Source organism: Chroicocephalus ridibundus, chromosome 3 (genome assembly GCF_963924245.1).
Source record: "Chroicocephalus ridibundus chromosome 3, bChrRid1.1, whole genome shotgun sequence".
NCBI classification, from domain to species: Eukaryota; Metazoa; Chordata; class Aves; order Charadriiformes; family Laridae; genus Chroicocephalus; species Chroicocephalus ridibundus.
Genome location: NC_086286.1, coordinates 33,073,649 through 33,094,816, shown reverse-complemented (window position 1 = coordinate 33,094,816; position 21,168 = coordinate 33,073,649). Strand labels below are relative to the sequence as shown.

At 37.8% G+C, this 21,168-nt stretch overlaps 1 protein-coding gene across 1 annotated transcript in view; it reads left to right on the top strand.

Moving 5' to 3' along the window:
* The window catches only part of BABAM2 (BRISC and BRCA1 A complex member 2), a 173,827-nt gene that overhangs the window by 116,574 nt on the left and 36,085 nt on the right, over positions 1–21,168 (top strand). Inside the window, exons 8-10 of the mRNA XM_063328660.1 lie at positions 16,890–16,989; positions 19,006–19,076; positions 20,552–20,634. Of these exons, the coding sequence (XP_063184730.1) occupies positions 16,890–16,989; positions 19,006–19,076; positions 20,552–20,634 (254 nt within the window). The remainder of the gene's footprint in view (positions 1–16,889; positions 16,990–19,005; positions 19,077–20,551; positions 20,635–21,168) is intronic.

Sequence of the window (21,168 nt, the reverse complement as noted above, 5' to 3'; positions counted from 1 at the left end):
GGGAGAATAAAAAGGTCATATCTCTAAACTTAGACTAAAAGGCGTTTGTCAGATTTTTTCAGTGGTATTAAGCAACTCCTGCTTTCCAGTAAAGCTGGAAGCTGAGAGAGCTAAGAACCTTTGAAATTTGCTGCAGTTGGAAATTGGCTCATGTTTTCCATTATAAATATTTTTCTTTTGTTTCTCCTATTTAGAAATTTTTCAGTTGTCGACTGAGGTTTTCCGTATGAGATAACTGCTTCAAATGGGTACTGTTTTGAAGCCTCCTTAGGACTAGCATATTTATGTTACTAGTTCAGATTTACCTCCCTCAGGTGCATCAATATTTTTTTCTGTGACAGTGTCGAGTTATACCCTCCTCCAGCACCTCAGGTTTACATAAGTTCGTATGAACTTACTGAGTATGCACCTGTGTGCCCTAATGGTAAAGAAAGTAGATTACTAGTATTATATTAGCAGTCCTAGGGTTGTGGTTAAAAAGGCATTTGTAGAAGCTCTCGCAACAGTGGTTTTGACAAATGATTTACCTAATGGGATGGAGTTTCCTATGCTTGCCTCTTATTCAGGAAGTGTCTGAAGAAAAACTGTTCCATCTCTCTGAATTGCATGTGCAGTGTGAATTTAATCAGTTGTTTTTCACCTTTTTATTTAAGCATTCAGGTAAGTCAGTGGGGTTGGTTTTGGGGGGTGGGTTTTTTTGGAATCGCTGTAGTTTTCTGCATAGGCTGAGGGTGAGGTCCTGGCTCCGTTCCTGCTGGTAAGCACTGCCAAGGACTCCAGTGGAATCGTGATTACTCCGTAGGTACTTTGTGTGTTGGGAAACCATGGGGTTTTTTTTAATCTGGCTTCCTAAAAAAATTATTTTTTTTTCCTATACGATTAGTATGGTCATGTTGTCTGTGCACACAGGTATCTGTCACTTCTGCGTTACAGACTTTTTAGAGCCTGATGGCCAATTTCAAAAAAGTTTGGCAGGAGGGTAGAAGCCTTGCAAATATGAAGTTACTGTAGTTTTCATGAACGTAACCACTTCGAAGAGGCAGGTTCTGTTACTGAAGGAAAGGCTGGAGCCCCTGTGTAACTGTATTCTGTGAACAGAGAATCAATATGGGAGAAATAAATTATGAATATTCTAATCCTAGGAAGTGCTTCAGTCAGAATTCACGCCTTATTAAACATCAGGAAAAAAAAAAAAGCCTCTCTTCAGTCAAGATTTGTATCCTGAACATATTCTCTGATGTCTTACAAGGCATGAACACCGTTTGAAGCTTTTCCTTTGGCGAAGGCATTTAGGACATCTTTCCTGTGTGGTTTCTCTGATGTTTAATAAGGAGTGAACTCATGCTGTGCTGTGGCTTTAACACACTCAGTCGAAAAGTCAATTTGATACAGTGTAGGAGTCCATTGGAAACCAAACTGTGCTGCCCCTGAACTTCCTTGTTATTTATGTTAATAGTTCTGATATAAGCAAATACAGATAGGTAAACACTGACTGGCAGGTATTCAGGAATAAATGAAATACAGATTTTACATCCTTGGAATATTATGGCTGATGTTTACACACATAAAACTCATGCAATATAAAGAAGTAATTCATCAACCTTTAGTAGGTCTTGTCCATATATTGGCATGGAATTAAAATCGGTAACACTGGGGTATTATAGTACATGTGCAGAAGAGAACCAAATTACTCTTGATGCGAGAACTAAAACTTTGAAATTGTGATTCTTTTGGGGGTTTTGAAAAAGAAAAAAAAGAGTGTTATTTGACTTACTATTACGCATTTTGTAGACAAACGTGTGTATGAGGTTCATACAGATGGAGGTGGTTATATGGTAAAGACAATATCTCATTTTATCACCGAATTCAAATAGACGTTCAGATAAGGATTTGCATGTTCAAGGTTATAATAACTGAAAAGTGTATATAGTGCATTGTATCCAGTATATACAAATACCAAGTTTGAACCAATGTATTTAAAGGAAAAGGACAAAATAAGAGCAATTCTTGGATTTGCTGTTCTTCCTGAAGTCAGAATTAGACAATTTTTTTTAAAGACCCCATCTCGCTATTGCTTTCTTTTTCAGTATGAAAACAATAGGTCCGGTAGATCCAAATCCTATGGTTCTAAGCACATTTTTATTTTAAACCAAGGTGGATAAGAATTTACCTAAGTAAAAGAGGATCAAATATATTATTGCCTCGTTTGCATTGCAAAAGAGCTGGCGTTTTCTTAAACCCTATGCCTGATTCTTAGTCTGAAGTGAAGTTGGACATGTATAGTATCCTGGAACTACATCGTCACCCTGAGCTCTTAGCAAAAGATGGAAAATCTGAAAGAGGGAGAGGAGTAAGATTTCTTTGGTGTCAGTGTAACTCCTGCAGTTTTTAATGAAAATGAAAATTGACCAGTAGCCAAAGAAACAATAACTGTAGTAGTAGTTACGAAAGGCAAGGCCTCCACACATTTGGAAGAAGGAAGCCAAGTGAACAGAGGCTATTTACAGGAAAGTTTAGGTTTCAATTCAGAACTGTGTTTTTTTGTTCTTGTCAGGTCAATTTGTTATTTTCTTTTTTACTTCAACTTTGCAAGACCTAAAATCTTCATAAGCTAACACATTCATTATAGTTCACTTAAAAACACCCAATGATGGCCTGTATGTTGAAGACAGGAAACAGAAGAAAAAGCAAAGAGCATGTGATTTCCGAGAACTTCAGTCTTTACAACCAAATAATAACCTAAGCATGTAGAAGCCCCAAATCAGCTGTTCCTGCCCTGGGGTTAGCAGGTAAACTAGAATTCTAAAATACTATTTATAGATTTAAATAATACTGAAGGTTTCATTTTTTACATTCTTCAGTCAGTTCAAGAGTAACTTTTGTGGGTGACCAATCTTCACGTAAAGAATCTTACAGAGTTGTCTAGGTCCGAAATCACACGCTTCTGCAATTACAGATAGATAGCATAGACAGTGTGCAGTATCATCTTTAATTTTTTTAAAGTGAGAAAATGGGTAACCTGCCTTAGCAGCTAGTATGCAAGGGATTTTGTTGACACTGTGATGATATTAGCTGATGGAAGAATTTTGAATGAACTGAAATGACTCAATAGTAAACTTCACCTTGAAAGATGATGAGGACCTCCTTAAGAAATTCTGGTCATATGCAGCTTCTGAAGTAGTCGTGAGTTCTACTTTGCTTTTATTAGCATATAATAGTGTGTGTTTGTTACCTGACATAAATTTTATCACGGATTCTATATGAATGGATTTAAAGCTGTCTCTGCAGTATAAGCAAATTGTATTGTGTGTTGTTAAAATACTTTACATCCTTAGGGTGAAAAGTATTTTAACAAGACGTGTAGTACTACTTCAATGCTTTTATTTTTAAATAATCTTCTGATGCTCCATGTTTCTTAGCCATGTCTCTTTTCAGGCTTAAAGAAGGATGTCAGATTTGCACTGGGTTATCCCAAGGAAATAGCAAACATTAGTTGAGTTATATCATGAAGAGGTGTAGCCTTCTGAGTTAAACTGAAGGTATGGCGTGCTGCCATTTGTAAGGCGTCTTTTGTTTTGCAGGTGCTTTGCAGAGGCCAGGTGGTGTTTGGCTTTTTTTCCTAGCGTGACATCTGTATGTATAAGTTCTCTATGTATTTCTCTTTTCTGCAAAGACCGTGAAAAAATGGCCGTGGCTGTTTCCTCTTAATTTACCCCAGAAACTATTGACAGAATTGGGTTAAAACACAGAATTTGTGACTTCCAGTGCAGTGGTAGTGACTTGACATTAAGGTGGAAGATCATGAATTTTAAGCATGTACATGTGAAGAAGAGATTTAGAAGAGGAAAGAATCGGTTTTAGTTTGTACAATTTTAAGTGCCTTTCTGTAGCTTGTTTTGTTGGTATGGTGATTTATCCAATAGCATTAACACAAGTTTTAAAAAGTTCGTCGTGCAAGCTGGAGGTTGCCAGTTGTCATGTCATTCAGTGACAGGGATGGAGGTGGTGAGAAAAATCAAACTGTTTGGTGGCATAGTCTTTTCTTAAAGACTTTAAGGAAATCAAGCTTTAAAGAACTTCAAAAAAGTAAAAGTACAGGATATCCAAACATATGCATGGATAACACAGAAGATTTCAACTAATGTGTTAATATTTATTGCTGGTATAAACAGCCAAATGCAATTAGAATGTAAACATTCTCAGCCAAAAATTAGAATTTTTTCACCTTGGGCATAAATTCTTTTTCTGTAACATGTTGATAGTTCAAATTAGATTAAGTAGTAAAACCACATTCTCTTATTTAGCCATACAAGATAATTATAACAGCTTCCTAATCATGGGCACAGATAGGACAGTGTTAGCAGCAACTGCACTTAAATTTAATAAATAAAAAATTTCGTCCCATATATTGTATAATGGGTGAAAAGTTGCTACATCGTTGAAGTGATTTGAGTGAAGGAAGAGTTCTGTTAGATGCTGTGTAAATGTCAAGTCAATTTAAAAGCTAATGTTTTTAGGACGTCATTGCATACAATACAGAAGTTTTTTAAAAAAAAAAGGGGGGGGGAGAAAACCATATTCCTTTATATAAGAACTTTATAAAAGAACCCATACTGGCGGGCATCATAGTCTTCATCAGATTGAGTGATTATTAGCCTATAATCTAGAAGTCTCAGTGTAACTAATAATAATATTAACAGTTAGCTGTCAGAAAGTTGGAGCAAAGTAAGCGTGAATATAATGGGATTTATTACACAATTTATCTTGATAAATAAATCTTTATTGACCAGTGGTAGATCTTTGACATGGAAATAAGCCACCATTGACAGAAAGGTTTCTTTGAAGTAGTTCTCATCTTTTGTGAATTTTAATTCTAGTTCATAGAATGTGCCTCATTCAATTACTTATTTTACCTTTTTTAGTTATCCTTTTAGAATGTATTCATAGCAGTATTGCATTTACACTGGCAGAGCTGATGCATTTAGTACTAGATACAAAAATTAATTGGTGCTTCTGATTTTTGAAGGGATAGCAGGGATTATTGAAAACTTCTGTGATCAATGCTTAAAGCAGTGTCACACTTTCTTTTTTTTTTTTTTTTTATTTTACATATCTGTAGGACTCAAGAGCCTTAATATAATTTCCAAAAAGGAAAGACTTAATTTAGAAAGCTATTTTACATGTAGAATCGTAATATCTTCAGTCTTAACTAAAAGCCAGAACATATATTATTTAAACACTGACAAGCTTTCTGAAATGTTGTTCTTCAACTAAAAAGGCTAGTTTATCAAAGCATCCGATATTTATTTGTAAATACATCTACTTGCCGATACTGTTTAGGCCGCTCCATTATCTAAGCACTCAGCTTGCAAATGCACTCAGGCCCTTAAACGTTAAGTAATATTAATCAAACCCTTAAAAGTTGAAAGGTATATTACCGGAAAGTTGGAATTTTTGTCTTTCAGTGACTATCTAAGTATTTGCAGTTTCTAAGGGAAAGAGGGCCTGTATTAAAGGCAGTTTATGGGATGCAAGTGCCTCCATTTGACTCAGGCCTGGCTGGTGTCTGTATGTGCACTATATGCATTCACCATCTGTTCTGGGAAAAGGCAAATCTTTGTCAAAAGGATTTTCACTCTAATCTTACAGCACGTGCCATAATGAAACTGCTCCATGAACAAAATCCAGGCATCAGTTCAGATGAAATCCTGGGAAAGCCTGTAATTCACCTTTTGACCAACTAAGCACTGCTCTAGGTTGCAAATTATGAAATTTCCAGTTTCTTGTGCACATATGGGGTCCCTGCTTTGATCGTAACACAATGAAGACCTGTGGGTTTATTTTCTGCCTTTCCTTTTTTGTTTCAAGAGTAGACCTGTGTCCGCCTTGATACAGAAGGAACCTTTGTTCCCTCCAAGGTAAAACAGGGTTTCAAGGCACCAGCATTTTCTTCTGAGAATTATTCCCAGTCTTCCCACCTACCAAAGGCTGCCTTTGTGCGATGTGATCCAAACCCCCTCTTCCCTCTGTTTTGAAGAGAATACATTAGGATGAAATTGAATTATTTATATTCATAGGAACAAAACACACTTACCCAAATGCCTGTGGTAGAGATTCTGAAAGGGGCTGTAAAAACCGTCCCAGCAGATTCTTATTGTCTTCTTAAAAAAGTAAGGGTTTAACATGGTTCTTATTAGCTGTCAAACCGCAGTGGCTGTGTTTACATGAAAAACTTATGTTCTCTTGCCTTGCGTCCACATGTGAATGTATTTGGCTTACATAAAACCTGAGCTCGCTAGGCCTCTCGCGGCATTTCGCGGGAGCACCAGACCAGACTTGTAGCATTCCACATCGTTTGTGAACATAAGATAAAGCCAATTTCAAGATCTGAGCAAGAATGCCCCTTAATCATGCTGCATACACATGGAAATCAGTATCGGAAGCCAGATGTATGAAAGAAAAACATTTTTCTCCTCTAACTTTCTGCCTCCCTCGGGCATTCTTATCGATGACCCAAATGCTCAACTTCATATCCAGAAGTTTTCCAGCATGTTGCTCTCATTTAATTTACGAAATTTTTCTGCAAGATTTCTTATCCTTTCAGTACTTTGCATTTCTCGTTCTTCATGTAAGTTAATCAAATGTGATGCTGATGATGCAGAGGACAGGATGTTTCTTACATGAAATATTTCTCCAGATAGAAGAGATCCACGAATGAGGATTACTGTCTGGCCTAAGAAGAACGGAAAACATTTGATTATGTGGGAGAAGTCTACAGCACAGCACTATTTTAGCACAGAGGCAAAAAATAGCACGCTTACAAAATGACTGTGTCACTGGAAGTGTTAGGCATTAAGCAATATCAGGAAAAGATTAACAATAAGACATAATTACTGTAATTTTATGAGTAGATTAGGGAACATAAAATAAGGAACAATATAAGCAAGTGCAATCATAAAACGTAAAAGTCTGCAAGTTATAGGAAATGACTTCTTCAGAAAAAGGTGAGAACAGTAGGTAAGGAAGGCAATGGAGTTGTACAGTTTTTTGAGACTTGTTTTTCTGCTTCGTGATAAAGACACTGCTGCTTAGCTGGGCTTAGCACAAGTACCAGAAAATTACCTGCCATGTGAACAGTCACAAAATAGTAAGCTAGATATTATTGAATGCATGCCAGGAGATTGATAAGAAATTATTAGGTATATAGGGCATATGTTTGTAAATATAACTGATACCATCTCAGAACAGTTACTCATTTATGTTATCCACTTTATGGATGGATAATTCGAGAATAATCACATGGATTTGTGATAAATATTCTGTTCAATGAGATTGTTTGGGAGATCTCCATCAGTAAAGCAGAGTGGATTGTAAAGAGCAGATGGGTGTCTTGAACGATGACAAGCACTGCGTAACATAGCACCCAGGCTGCGGTGCAGAGGTATTTCCAGTGATCCTCACAATAAATAAATCCTCAATTCTTTCATTAATTTACTGAGTCCTGCTGTTTCAGAGGAGAACAGTGCTCACAGCATACCAGCGCTCTAGTCTTTTCTTGTTTATGCAAAAGTTTATAATTCCCAGCTTCTATCTTTGTGCTACGTGTAAGCCATTTTTAGTTCCTTTGAGGCAGTGCTTCAAGTCAATACGTTTTTCCCCTGAAGCAGAAAAGCCAGTGCCCAGTATTATTTCACTTGTTACTTAGAAGACCCTCAATATCTTCACAGTTAAGGCGGTTATAAATATATCTGGAAAACTGGTAATGCCATTAAAAGTTCATTTCTTAAGAACAGGGAGTTGAAAAGTAAATTTTCAGATAACAGACTCAACTTTTCCTTTTTCACCGTCCGTGATAGTGCATCATTAATCAAGTTCCCGATTTTGTGTTGAAACCTCAAATCAGTGCAGCATGAAAAAGTGTTGCAATTAGGTTACAGATCACTCTTTCTTCAGTCAAAATCTTGTTCTGCCTTAGTTGCAACGAGTCTCCAGCCTCTTTCATACTTGCCCTTCTTCCTGAGATCCATACAGAAGACAATTGCAGTAGGTTAGGCTGCGTGGTGTTTCTCCTGGCATCTTAAATCATTTCTTTAATCTTCACTTACTGCTTTTCTAACTTCTTTGGAAGTAAAAATAAAAAAGGACTGCATAGTGTTCCCTTTCTTATCTGCCCATATTGCTTATCTTATCTGTAACTTTTTTGTTCAGTGATGTTTGCTGCTGCTGCATTTGTCTGGGTGTTCTTTCCTACAACTTTTTCTGATCGTTTGGGGAGCTTTTTTGGCTGTTATTTCCTCATTGCATTTAATTCTCTGTGAAACCCTTCTGTGACTTTTTTTCACTTCTCACTCGGATTTCTCTTAATTTGCTGCCAAGATTCCTTTAAGAAACAAGCAAAATGCTTTGAAACACATGTTTCTCCATTGTAAAGTGTGTAAGTCTTAAGTTTCCTTGCTGCAACCGGTACTCCTCCTCCCCTGTCGTTCAGCCCCTGCTTTTCCTGCCCTCACTGTGCTGTGTGGTGTGAGGTACTGGACTGCGAAACTTCTTTGGGACAGGAACCGTGCTGTCCTGTTTAAACTGTGAGGCATCTAGCAACTTGTTCAGGTCTTCTTATAACTGTTTTCCTTAAATAATACTGTGCTAAGTAACTGCTATATTTGGGGGGGGGGGGAGGGGCACCAAAACTACTTGTCTGAGATCATTCAAAGCATCTTCAAATTCAGTTCTTATGTAATCTGTTATGGATTCTCATTATTATTTGCCCCAAATGACTGAGCATATTCCATTTGCAATACACCTTGCTATTGGGGCCTTTTGTGGAAAACCTGAGGGGGGACGTAAATACGGTAAATTGCAACACAAAAGCAACACTTGTCAGAATTTTTGAGCCTTATAAGAGAGAATCACACTCTTTTGATAGCCTGTGGAACTTTTCATATTCTCTTTTTTAACCTGTTCATACTGTATTATGAAAAATAATTCTATATTTTAAGCATAAGGGGTTTTTTTAATCACTTTGAAATATATTGCTTTTATACTTTTCACTTTGGTTTTATATTGGCAGAATGAATAAGTGACCAAAATTTCTGTACTGTGCAGTGTTTATAGAGTGATATAGTTGACACTGGTTAAGTTAACCTGTATTTTAGACCACTGCACACATTGAAGCCTCGCTGATGATTTCTATTGCACTTGCTTGGACTTTTCCTGAAGTTTGTACCTTGAGGTATGATGGAGGTCCCAGAGGGCGATCGATTCTGCTGGGCTGCCTGCCGGCCCAGGCTGGCTGTTGTAAGCTACAGATCAGTTTATGGCAGTGAGTCCCCCTTCCCCAGAGACGAAAGCAATGTGGTGACTGCTGTAGGCAGAGTGCTTGTATACCGCGTGCTACCGCTGTGTAACATCGAGCGTCCGATCAGCTGGGTAATAAATGTTACCCTGGCGTGGTTTTGTTTCTTCATGGAACACGAGGTCTGAGGGTGGTGGAGAGCTCCCTTTTCCATCGCTGGCAGCCCAGGTTTTCTCTCGTTCCACATGTCAGTGGAAACCTCTCAGTCCCCTTTATGCGGAACCTTTCTGCATATAAAGACCTGTTAAGCAAAAGAAAAATCCCTTTAGTCCTGATTTATCCAATACAGAGGAAATAACTAGCGTTTTCAGACTTCTATCCTATCAAGTATCAGTAAGAAAAGCTTTATACTGCAAGAGTATCTGTTCTTTCTCCTCCCAGTTCTGAGTCTGGCCAGGAAAGTGAAGAAAAGAAGTGTATTCTAATTTAATTATAGGGTTAGCTATCTATTAATCTCATGCTTCTTGGTGTTTTTTTTTTTCTCCTCGAGGAGGTGTAGAATTCTGGGGACAGAGCTCCTGTCCCCGTAAATCTTTCAATATTGGATCAACTGAGCTATGATTTGTGTGTACGTCTGTTAGGTTACAGTCTGGTAGAATCCAGAATCTGTACAGTTAATGTAAATCTTTCCTTGGTCTAGTCACTCTGTTTAAAATAGGAAATGCGTTATAGAAAACGGCACTTTTTTGACAACTTTACCTGCAGCAGAATACGGAAGTTGGAATAATCCAAACAAAGCAGTATTCATTAGCACTTACAGATGACTTCATCCCACAGATTTTATACTATTCTATGAATATTATTAAACTTCAGTGTACTTCACTACAGCGTCTGAGCATTATAGGTGGGCAAGCAGAGAAGCAGACTGGTTGCAGTAACTTGCCAGAACATATGAAGTCAGCAGAAGAGCTGCAAATAAAGCTCAGCAAGTCTGACTTGCAGTTTTCTGCAGAGTCTGTGAAACTGAAATACATTTTGGTTTTAGTATTTGCTTTCTACAGTGATTATTTTGTATTTTTTTCCAGTCACTGGTCAGGAGGTGCTTAGAGGTATTTACCCTGAACCTCTAGTAGGTCAAGGAAAAAAAGATGGTATTATTCTTTCAGCTCTAATGGCCAGATCTTCAGTCTGAGTTTGACTGGGATTCTTTCTCCAAATAAGTATATTTGGCATAGTTTTCCCTCTAGGTCTATTTGTGGTTGTATTTTTTTTCTGTACACTCAACAATGTAGATACCTCAGATTGTATCTGTTAGCTGAAAACATATATTTTTGTTTAACCAATGTTGAAGTAGAAATAACTGTAAGTAAAAATTGTTTCTTTAAAAATAGAATGGAAGCTTTTTCTTTTTGGACATGCTTTACCTTGTAGTAGACTTGAGTGGACAAGCAATATGTTAACTACGTTTGCTTTAAATGGAGTATTGCTAGAAAGGGGAGAAAATACTGTCACAAACCTAGACTGACCGATTTTTCAGTAACAAGAGTAATGTTCTGTTATTTTACTGTTAAGCTCTGTATCACTGATGGAAGCACTATCCCAAGGCTTCTGCCAAGCACCACGTTGTTTGTGTGATAGGGGGGATTTGGGGTTATGGTCGAGCGAGTCTGAAAAATGGTAAACTTGACAGCAAATCTGGGATCATGGTTGGTAAGCCAGCTTTTGTGGTCACGTGCTTTTATTTGATGTGGTTCCTCATGTCTCCTGTGCCAAATGGTGTAATATACTAAAGTGATGAAACTGCAGAAGAAAAAAAAAAGTCAACTATTTACTTCAGCAACAAAGGAGAAAGAGGAGATCAAAGCCCATAACATGACTCTCAAAACAGGAAAAAAGAGCGAAAAGAGGGAATTTCTTTCCACATGCTTCAGGCTACTCTTGCTTATAGCCTTCATGAGTAACAAACCCTTTAAATGCTTTTGTAGGTCTGCAACGTGCTTCAGTTTCAAAATAAGGCAGGTGAAAACTTACCAAGAGTTAAGAAGGGTGTATCCAGGTAAAAGCAAGGGCTATAGTCTGTGAAGTCTAAAGTCTACTTTCCATCACTAGTACATAGATTTGAACATGTTTTAACATTGACCACGCTGAGAGAAAAGCTCTTAGTTATTTTAAACTGATATAAAGAGTCTTTCCATGCAGAGGCAAGTTTTTTGTTTATTTACATTTTCAAAGCTAGACAAACCTTCAACTGTATCATTCACAACCATTGAAATTGTCATTTCCCTATTTTATGTGGGTTTTGTAGAAAGAATACATTGGATTAGCAACATTGTTGAGGGCAATGGGTATTATGTACCACTTTCTTTTAGTATAAAGGTCTTTAATACTACGTTCACACTGTGTTCAGGGGTAAGTATGATTCTTCTTACAGTGCTGGCTCTCCTTTCCAAATACACATTTTTTTACTCTTTCCTCCCTTGGAGCAAAAATAACTGCCATTGGGCAAGGTGCGTCCTTTTAAGAGCGGGGAACTTTTCTATAGATGTTCTATTCTTTGTAAGGCTTCTTTCAAAGAAAAGCTTATGCAATTTTGGGAGATGGGGGATAGTAACAGGTAAAGGCAAAATACATACATAGATATATATATATATATAGCAAGAGCAAAATATATAGACAGTATTCCATGTGTACTGGTGCTTAACTGTAGTACTGTAACCTGTGTTAGCACATAACTTTATAAACTGTGATATTTTTATTTTTTGCGGGACCTTACAAGATGTAGGGGATGGTTTGAAGTAATCCTCATTGTTCAGACTGAGCTCAGGAGTTTCCCAGCAATATAGAGAAACCTGCATTTTTCTGCTCCAAGAAAGGGGGAAGCAAAATGGATTGGAGGGAAGAGGTGGGGTGAATGAAAGCAGTTCAGGAGAACGAGAGACGCGCAAGACAGCGTGGGGAGAGTTGTAGGGAAGGGGGTGAGGTAGGGATGGGAGTACGAGCATCTTCCTTTGTTCCTCTAAGTCTGCCTTGCCAAACCACCCAGTTTCCTGAGCTTGGGACTTGGAAGGACCCACCTTCTTTTCTAGTGAAGTGATGTTTTTAAGGAAGGGGAAATAACTGGTTCTTTACACATAAGTACTCAAGAACAAAACCAGTCACTTCTGGTAAACCTATGAATTAATGCTGTACCCTTTTGGTTTTTTTAAAGGATCATTTCTTGAGAAAGACATTTTAATGCAATTATGAGCTATCAAGAAATAGGAAAGAATTTTGCGTTTTGTATGTGGGCCTGAATAAATACGATCCATTGAGAGACAGACAGAGCAAGTCACTTGAAATGTACCAGTCAACAGCAGAAATGTAACCACACTCCAGCGATGCAGTCTGCACTTGTATTTCAGCATATCGCAGAACAAAACTGCTATTAACGGAGGCCGATTGCTGCTCTTGTTGAATTCAGTAGTGAGTTCCTCACAAAATCCAATTTAATTCACAGGCTGTGGATCAGAACTGCATTGTGTCTGGCACTGTGGAAAGCCAGGAAGGCAGGAACTTGCTGCAAAGGAGTCTCTGGTCCTTCTTAAAATGAGGTGTGCGAAGTTGGTTTGCAGAGCTGAGTAGGTTTAGAGTAACAGCAAGTGTATAAAATGCTGAGTCCAACAGATCTTAGTCTCTGCATTCCAATGTGTTCGTGCAAACTTATCTCATAGATAGGTAGACCTACCATCTATTTATCTTCATCCAGTAGCAGTCCTAATGGCATGACATCCACTAAGACTGTGGCTTTGTGAATTATGATAAATTATAGAAAGCCACTATCAGAATCTGTTAAAATTTTAGCCTTTAAAGAGTAGTAGGTTACTGGAAAAAATTGTCTAAAAATCGAACACAATTGGGTTGGTTGTGCTGAAACTAGAATTACTCTGGCAGCTGTAGGGTCGCAATATTAATTAATTTGTCTGTGTTTAAAAACAAAATAACTTCCTCATCATATCTCTTGATGTTTTTTGTTTGATTTTTTTTTTTTGGTCATCTTGATACAATGAATATCACCGAACCTGATAGTGTGATGTTACAGTTGGTTTTATTCCTGGGTATAAAAATGTGTTGTTTTTATGAGGAGTGTATAACAGCAAGACTAAGAAGGAAAGCTTAATCACAAACAGAGGTGTGTAAGGTCTATCCTCCAAGAGGCTGAGCTATCTGGAAAGCGGGTCTGACATGCAGGGGTCTTTAGCTTGCACTGGTGGAATCTCTCAGCCAATAGAATTTCCTTGACTATAAAAGGCTGCTTATGGCATTTTTCTTTTTCTGTGCCTTTTCTTTTGATTGGGCTTTGAGGGACCTCAAAAAGCAGCATTAGATACTGAGCTGCATGCTGACGTTCCCTTGCCTAATTTTCTCCATTTTACACATATTTCCTTGCACCTTTTACAGGTTCTTCTTATTTGACATTGAGTAAGTCACTTCTTTCTTCAACTATAGGTTTATTACAGGGTCAAAGGAATTATTATAGCCTCTTGCCCTGAGTCATGATTGTGAGGTACTGCAAGTATGTTCCTTTGGCACAACAGAGACCTAGTACAGCATAGTCAAATCAAACTCTGAGCAGTAGCTTCCTTATGTGTATAAAAGTGAAAGATAAATATCAGTTTCATAAGGCAGATGAGCCTTAATTGCTGAATGCTTATAGAAAGTTTTGAGATGGTCAGAGGCAAGGTCCTGTGCAAATGCAGTACTGTATTAAAATATTTAATAAGCAGATTCTCTGACCCAGTAGAGGGAACAAAGATGCCTGTCCACTCTTAATTTTCCCTACCCGTAATTATTTCTACCGAACATAAATTACATATTGTACAGCTTTATTCTGTTTTCAGAGGATAATTATACTAGAAATTCCAGCCTTCTTTCTGTGGAGGGACCTATTTCTCAGAAACCACACCTTGTAGTAGTCTGTTTTTCATTTGAGAAGGGTTGAATTCCCAATAATGTCAACAAGTTTTTTATGGATTGACTACTTTCAAAAGTGGATACAGGTGAAATGGAAAGCCTTTATTCACAGATCATAATAATTCAGTCTGGAAGACCTATTGGAAGCCGATGATACAGGCATGGAAGCTTTTTTGCCCGTGAAAAATGTTAGAGATTACTCCTAATTTCATGCCTGCTGTTGTAACTGAGAGAGGAGCCTGTAATTCCTGTTGTAGTCATCTGAGTGTCTCCGGTGGTACCTCCGTGCTGAGGGGGAACTTGGATTTGGTTGCAAATGAGGCAAGGCAGGATGCAAAACAGACAGTACCATTTGCTCTGGGTATGAGATTGGAGGCTTTTATGGATGTATTTACATAAACATTTAAGGAGTTTAATAAACTGAAAGCCAGGGATTAAAGTAAGGGTGACAACCCACTTGTAACATACTAGGAGGAACAAGTCTTTTGTTCTCCAACATTAAAGACCGATGGACCCAGTGTACTTTCAATTTCCTAAGAGCAAACCACTGTTTCAGAAATATTCCAACTTAGTAATGATCTAATAGTCATGCTTCACTGTTTTTAACATCCGGAAGTAGCAAAATTATATTCCCATGTGAGTAGTTTTATTAAGGGGGTAGCAGCAAGGAAACTGAATTCTGTTAAAAAAAAAAAAAAAAAAAAAAAAAAAAGAATCCTGTTCAAGTCTTACTTCTGCTGGAAAAGTTTGTTTGTTTTTTTTTCGTATGTAGCTGTGGTGTACTCAAGGCTTTTTTCTTTCATCGTTGCATATGCAAAATCCAGACCTGCAGAACTGTTCCATGTGGTGAACAGTCTGCTGAACCCAGACTGTTTTGCCTGAGTAGCAGATTTCCATATACCTCATTATGAATTTGGTTTTTTTGATTTATATAGGCTCTGTTCCTTCAAAGGGATGTATGATTGTAGACCTTTGTACCTACCAAAGTGATAGCTTATCAAGTATTGAGGAAAATACAAGGGCAGGTCCTGTTGAAGAATAAGAGCCTTAGTTTGTAGAGAAGAACCTTCTTTCCAGCCAGTTTAATCTTTCATGGAAACAGCATGTAAACAGGAGGCCACAAAGTAATTCAGCTTTTGAAGCTTTTTAATTGTACCCAACAAGGTTCTAGATGCTTAGTGAATGATGTAAGCCACAGTGTGTAATGCAAGTTCATACCCCTTTTGATTGGTAAAAGACTATAAGAAAGATTTAGGTTAGTACTGTTTAAAGAAAGTAGCGTGGACTTTAGCTGGTTGTTGCTTTATATAACCTGATTTAAATAAAAAATGCTAGATCTTTCCATACCAAAGAAGCCATTACCCTCAGCAATAGCGGGCATGCTTCAGTCTTCCTTCCTGTGATAAAGGCAATTGATAAAGGTGCCTAAATAGTGGCACAAGGTGCTGGGCCATGTTGTCTAGACCCTGCTTTTTCCAGGAAAGGTTGGAACAGGTGATCCTTGAGGTCCTTTCCAACCTGATATTCTATGATTCTGTGATGAAATACATCTCCGAAGTTACCTTATTTCTGTGGATTTCTACCATTCAGATTTCCAGTCTTTGCATGGACAGAGTTAATATCTTTGTTTGTATTATTTCCTTCTGGGCATGAACAAAATGATAGAATCAGAGAATATAATCATAAAACAATGTAGACTAGAGGGAACCTCTGGAGGTTATCTGGCCAAGCCCCTCCGCGGAGCAGGGCCAGCTTAGGTCAGGTTGCTTATGGCAGTTGTTCAGCTGAGCTTTAAGCACCTCTGAGGACTGAGATTCCCCAGCCCCTCTGGGCCTGTCTTCCAGTATGTGATTACTCTCATTGTGAAAACGTTTTTCCTAATAGCTAACCAGAACTTCCTTTGTTGCGACATGTCTGTGTTGCCTTTCGTCCTGTCACTGTGCACTTCCGAGAAGACTCTGGCTCCATCTTCTCTGTATTTTTCCATTAGATTAGATTCCATAGATTCCATCAATGTGCCTTCAATACTTCAAATATTGCCCCCTCTCCAACCTTCTCTTAAGACTGAAAAAAAACATTTCTTTCAGCATCCCCCATTACATCATTTACCTAACAATCTTTCTGGCCCACTGCCCCGTTGATCTAGTAGGTTAACGTCTGTCTTGTTTTGGGGGGGCCAGAACTGGAGTAAATAGCATGGCTGATGTGCATCTGGCCATCCATTACTCCTCAGTCCAAATTATTGTCATTATTCTTAGCCAGTTTGACTGATGGTGGCAATTTGAATAATTCAAGACTCAAAGTCCTCTCCTCCAGCTATAACAAGATAATCTTAACTACAGTGCTTCCCATCTTATTGATGAGGGACAAGAAATAGAACTGTTTACAACGAAAAAGCTATTTCCTGCAAGAATGCTTCGCATTAGTGTTACTCTTGATTAAAGCTGTTGAATTACAATAGATCGTGGTGTAACCTGTTTTTATAGATGATATCACTCAATACTTTTTATATCGTCACAGCATAAAATACACTTCCTCAATCATAGCCCTCTGACTTTAAGCGTAGGGAAGAGGACACTGTACAAATCACTTTCAAATCCCAGGGACTGTACGTGTAATGTACTGTTAAATTAACTTCTATTTCTAGTGCGCTTGGAGGATCATCTGCCCTTCATATCCCAGCCTTTCCTGGTGGAGGTTGTCTTATCGACTATGTACCCCAAGTATGCCAGCTGCTGACAAACAAGGTAAGTTAGTAAAGAGAACTCCATTATCCATTCCCTTATGTGCTGTACTGTGTTGTAGTAACACACTATAGCATTTCCATAGACAGTTTTTCTTCTGCCAAGGTAGTCCAAGCAGGGACTTAAGTTCACTTAAGGTGAACTACGGAAGGAATACCTTCTTGATAAGAGTTGGGCACCTAAACAGGGCATTAAATGTAATGAGTCTCTTAGATAAACAACCATGCTTGGGATCAGATCTTGGAGCGGAATTTTTTTACTGTGACATGTTATGATTTGGGATAAAATGTTATTTTATAGTACAACACTGCATTGTAGCCTACTATTTTGCAAGTAAATACAAATGTGTAGTTTGCATATTATTTTTCCAGTTGGAAGATATCTAAGTTCTCATACCATAGTAATCACTGTAGGTTTTGAGTGCTTTCAGTGATTTTCTTCTCAGATGTTTCATCCAGATGAACTGAATCAGCAGTCTGTTTGGGTGTTTATACAGTAATAGCTACTTAAGGTTGCTGAAAAGGTTTTGTTCTGCTTAGCTTACTGTTTAAACAAAAAAGAGTCAGTATATTATTTTGAAAGCTTCTCCTTTATTTAAGTGTAATTTTCAAAAGAAAGCTTACAGGCCAACATCAAGGAATCTGCCTATTACAGACCTCCTATTTGTATTTTTATATTATTTTTACCTTAATTTGTCCAAACAAGGAAAATAATTTTATCTTTTAGAAAAAGTTCTGCAAAATGTGTTTCCATAATTATATTGGAATCTATCTTTAGAGTTGTTTTTGTTGTGGTTTTCTGTGAAAATTACTTTCTGTTTTTAAAATCTGCAAGTATACAGGACTTTTTTTATCCTTTCTTAAACAAAGTTCCTTAAGCAAACTTATCATATGTTTTCCTTTACCCAAAATAACATTTCAGATTCCACACAAAGCCTTCAAAATAATTGTAGGGTTTTTTATAAAATGAAATAAGTCTCAGTTTATAAATAGAATTTAACTTTAAGGGGTACATGATAGCTCTCAGCAATGATCGTATCAAGGCTTTTTCAGAAAATTTAGGAAAGCGTTTGCCAGCCAAGGAACTCCAGTATTACCATAGCCAAGAAAAATATTCTTCCTGCTCTTTTTATGTTTGGTGGGGAAAAAAGGCTTTTAAAATGGTAGTTTTCGTTCTGGAAGGCAAGGGTATTTACACAGGGAATCATATATGGAACCATACCGTTAAGTACTTGGAGGAACCAGTAGTAAACCAGATACTCTCCTGGCCTGACAACACACGCATTGTTTCTGTTATGGGTCAAACCCTGTTCACACTGTTCTGCTAAGTAATCCCATTCAAATCAATAAGAAAACATACATGGTGTGAGAAGAATTTTGCCTTAAGTCTTCCAAGTTTAGCATTGTTGGATTTTGTCTGTGCCAGGATGGAAGTCTTTCAAAACCCAAAATGCCTCAGAAATTGATGCTTGCAGTTGAGTAGGTGGCTCCCTGAGTCAGCACGAAACCAACAAGAGAGCTTAGTCTTAAGAAGATTTTGTTGGAGGTGCAGTCTTCAGAAAACACACAAGATCAGTTGTGAAATATATATTATTTTTTTTCTTCTCTTTTGTAACCAGAATGTTATTTTGACACTTAACCAACTGTCAGTTCAGGTAATTATGATTTGCCTATTGCAGCTTCCTGCTCAACTTCAGCGAGGCAAGGTCGCGCATTTCTTTTCTTCACTCTTTATCTTGTGCAGTTAAAGAGCGCTTCAATATATTGTGAAAGACTAAGTTTCACTCCGAAGTGAGTGAAGGGATTTCTTTACAAGACTTTCTGTGTGCAAGATCCACTGTTTGTTTTCAAGGGAGTTTAGGATTCTTCAGGGGAATCACGCAAGCTAAATGTAGGATTCAGAACTACTACCGTGTCAAACATAAATCTTCCTGAACAAGGAATATATGACAAATTGGGAGTGCTGGCTTTTTTTTATCTTTTTATAACTCTGGATTCGTTTCTTTCTTTCTTTTTTAAGGTACAATATGTTATTCAGGGATACCATAAGAGAAGAGAGTATATTGCAGCTTTCCTGAGTCACTTTGGAACGTAAGTTTTATTTTGATGCATTATTTTCTGTAGCATGGGGGAAAGTGTTGTTTTCTGCCCTTGGTCTTTGGTTGTGTGACTGCTGTCCACTGGATAAGATGAAATCTGGTCATTTTTCACAGAATGATGTGTATACATAATCTCTCTGTAGCGGTACTGGAATGAATTTCAGCGTTACTTCACTTCTGTGCCAGTTGCCAATCCGATTTCACTAGAAAATAGCTGATGATGGGAAAAGGACAGTAGGGATTTTCTCCGTGCAAAAGAAATGTGCTCATTTAAATGACTGGAGGGGTCTTACAGTAATAGGCAGTGACTGAGGTGGGAGGATGGGGATGTGGATATGGTTCCAAGCCTTGCAGGACCAGAAACCGCTGCTCGGCACGAAGGCAGGACTGGGAGATCAGGTGCTCCCACCGCCGAGCAGTATCTTGTCTCCAGAGAGAATGGGCTGTCAGGTCATGTTGAATTCCTGCAGTTCAAAGGTCCGTGGCCTGGCATGATGACACATTAGCTTCACAAATCAACTAATGAAGAGTACCTTGGCACTGTGAAGGGTAGGCACTTTGGGTTCCCACCTAAATACTGACTTGAGTGAGAGTCCAGGAGCCGATGTGACAGCGGTTGCCTCACCAGCAGTGCTTTACCTCATTGCAAAAAACGGGTTTCCGCTTCGAGTGGTGATGCTGAATGACATGGATATTCGGAAGCACTTCAAATCTCAGGTCTCTCAAGTTAAGGGTAGGAAGACAGGTGGCTTCTAGCATGCACCCAAATTTTACACAACTCTAGACAGATAACAATGACTTGAATTGGACATATGAGTAGATAGAGAGTCGATGCAAACTCAATCCTTATGAAAACAAGATATTTCTTTTTCTTCTGAGAAAAGTACAGTATAGAAATGGCCCGAGTGTGCTTGTGATACTGCTTGAGACTTCTAGAGAATACCAGCTCCTGATGGTTGAAACTTTTGATCCATCTACTGAACAAGTCTTCTGTCTTTAATTTTTTGTATGCTCTCATGTTTTGCTTTTTTTATATATACTCTTTTGAATTTTCAAATTTAAACTCTTCTCAGTCTGAACATTTTCAATTTTACCCTGTCACTTACTACAGAGTCAATAAACTATCTTAATCTAAGCAACATACAGGGAATTTGTGTGTGTACAGTTGTTATGAATTTAGACTGCAGAAGCATTAGCAGGTCTCCTTTCATTCTAAAGTGTGTTTATATAAACTGAATATGGCCTTTCTTAAGAAACTCACCACAGCATAAATAAGAAGATTATTAAGATTAAAAGTTTCATCTAATTTTTTTTGCAACTGTTAATAAATAAAGCAAATACTGGAAGTTTGTGAACAAACAAACAAAAGCCAGTCCCTGTAATACAGAATTTACATATTTATTGTTCAGTATTGGAATGAATGGTAGGTAAAAATTGTATTCATTTTTTTTGTATTTTTGTTGATAGTGGTGTGGTGGAATATGATGCAGAAGGTTTCACAAAGCTTACTCTGTTGCTGATGTGGAAAGATTTTTGCTTCCTTGTTCACAGTGAGTAACTCTTTGCCTCAGGCATAAATGTCTATCCTCTTGAAGATACAAGTTCAAAAGGGAAAAAATACAATTACAGGAAACAATTTAAATGTTTTAGCTATTTTTATCCAGTGCTTAATGTATTTTTGATGTGGCCATGACACTTTGAAAACACAAAATCCTGATTGTAGTTGGAGAGGGAGAGGGGATCCACATTGATAGCGTGCTCTCTGCCTTACAGAACGCCAAAAGCATCCTGGGAAGTTTTTCTGGTAACTTCAAGTTTAACGAGTTGTAACTCGTCCTTTCAAAAGTGTCAATAATGAGGACCAATCCTGTACATAACCTGGGAATACCTAAAATCTTGTGTAATTGTCAGGAATTAATGCATTGATAGTGATTGTAAACACACTTCAGTGTAGGGAAATGTATTGACTGAGAAGTAATACTATACTGTCATTAGGAGCCAAAAGTTATTCCTAGACTGAAACTGTGTAATCAAAACTAACAGTTTGCTATGGTACGTAGCTAGATTTGCCGTCATTTGAAATT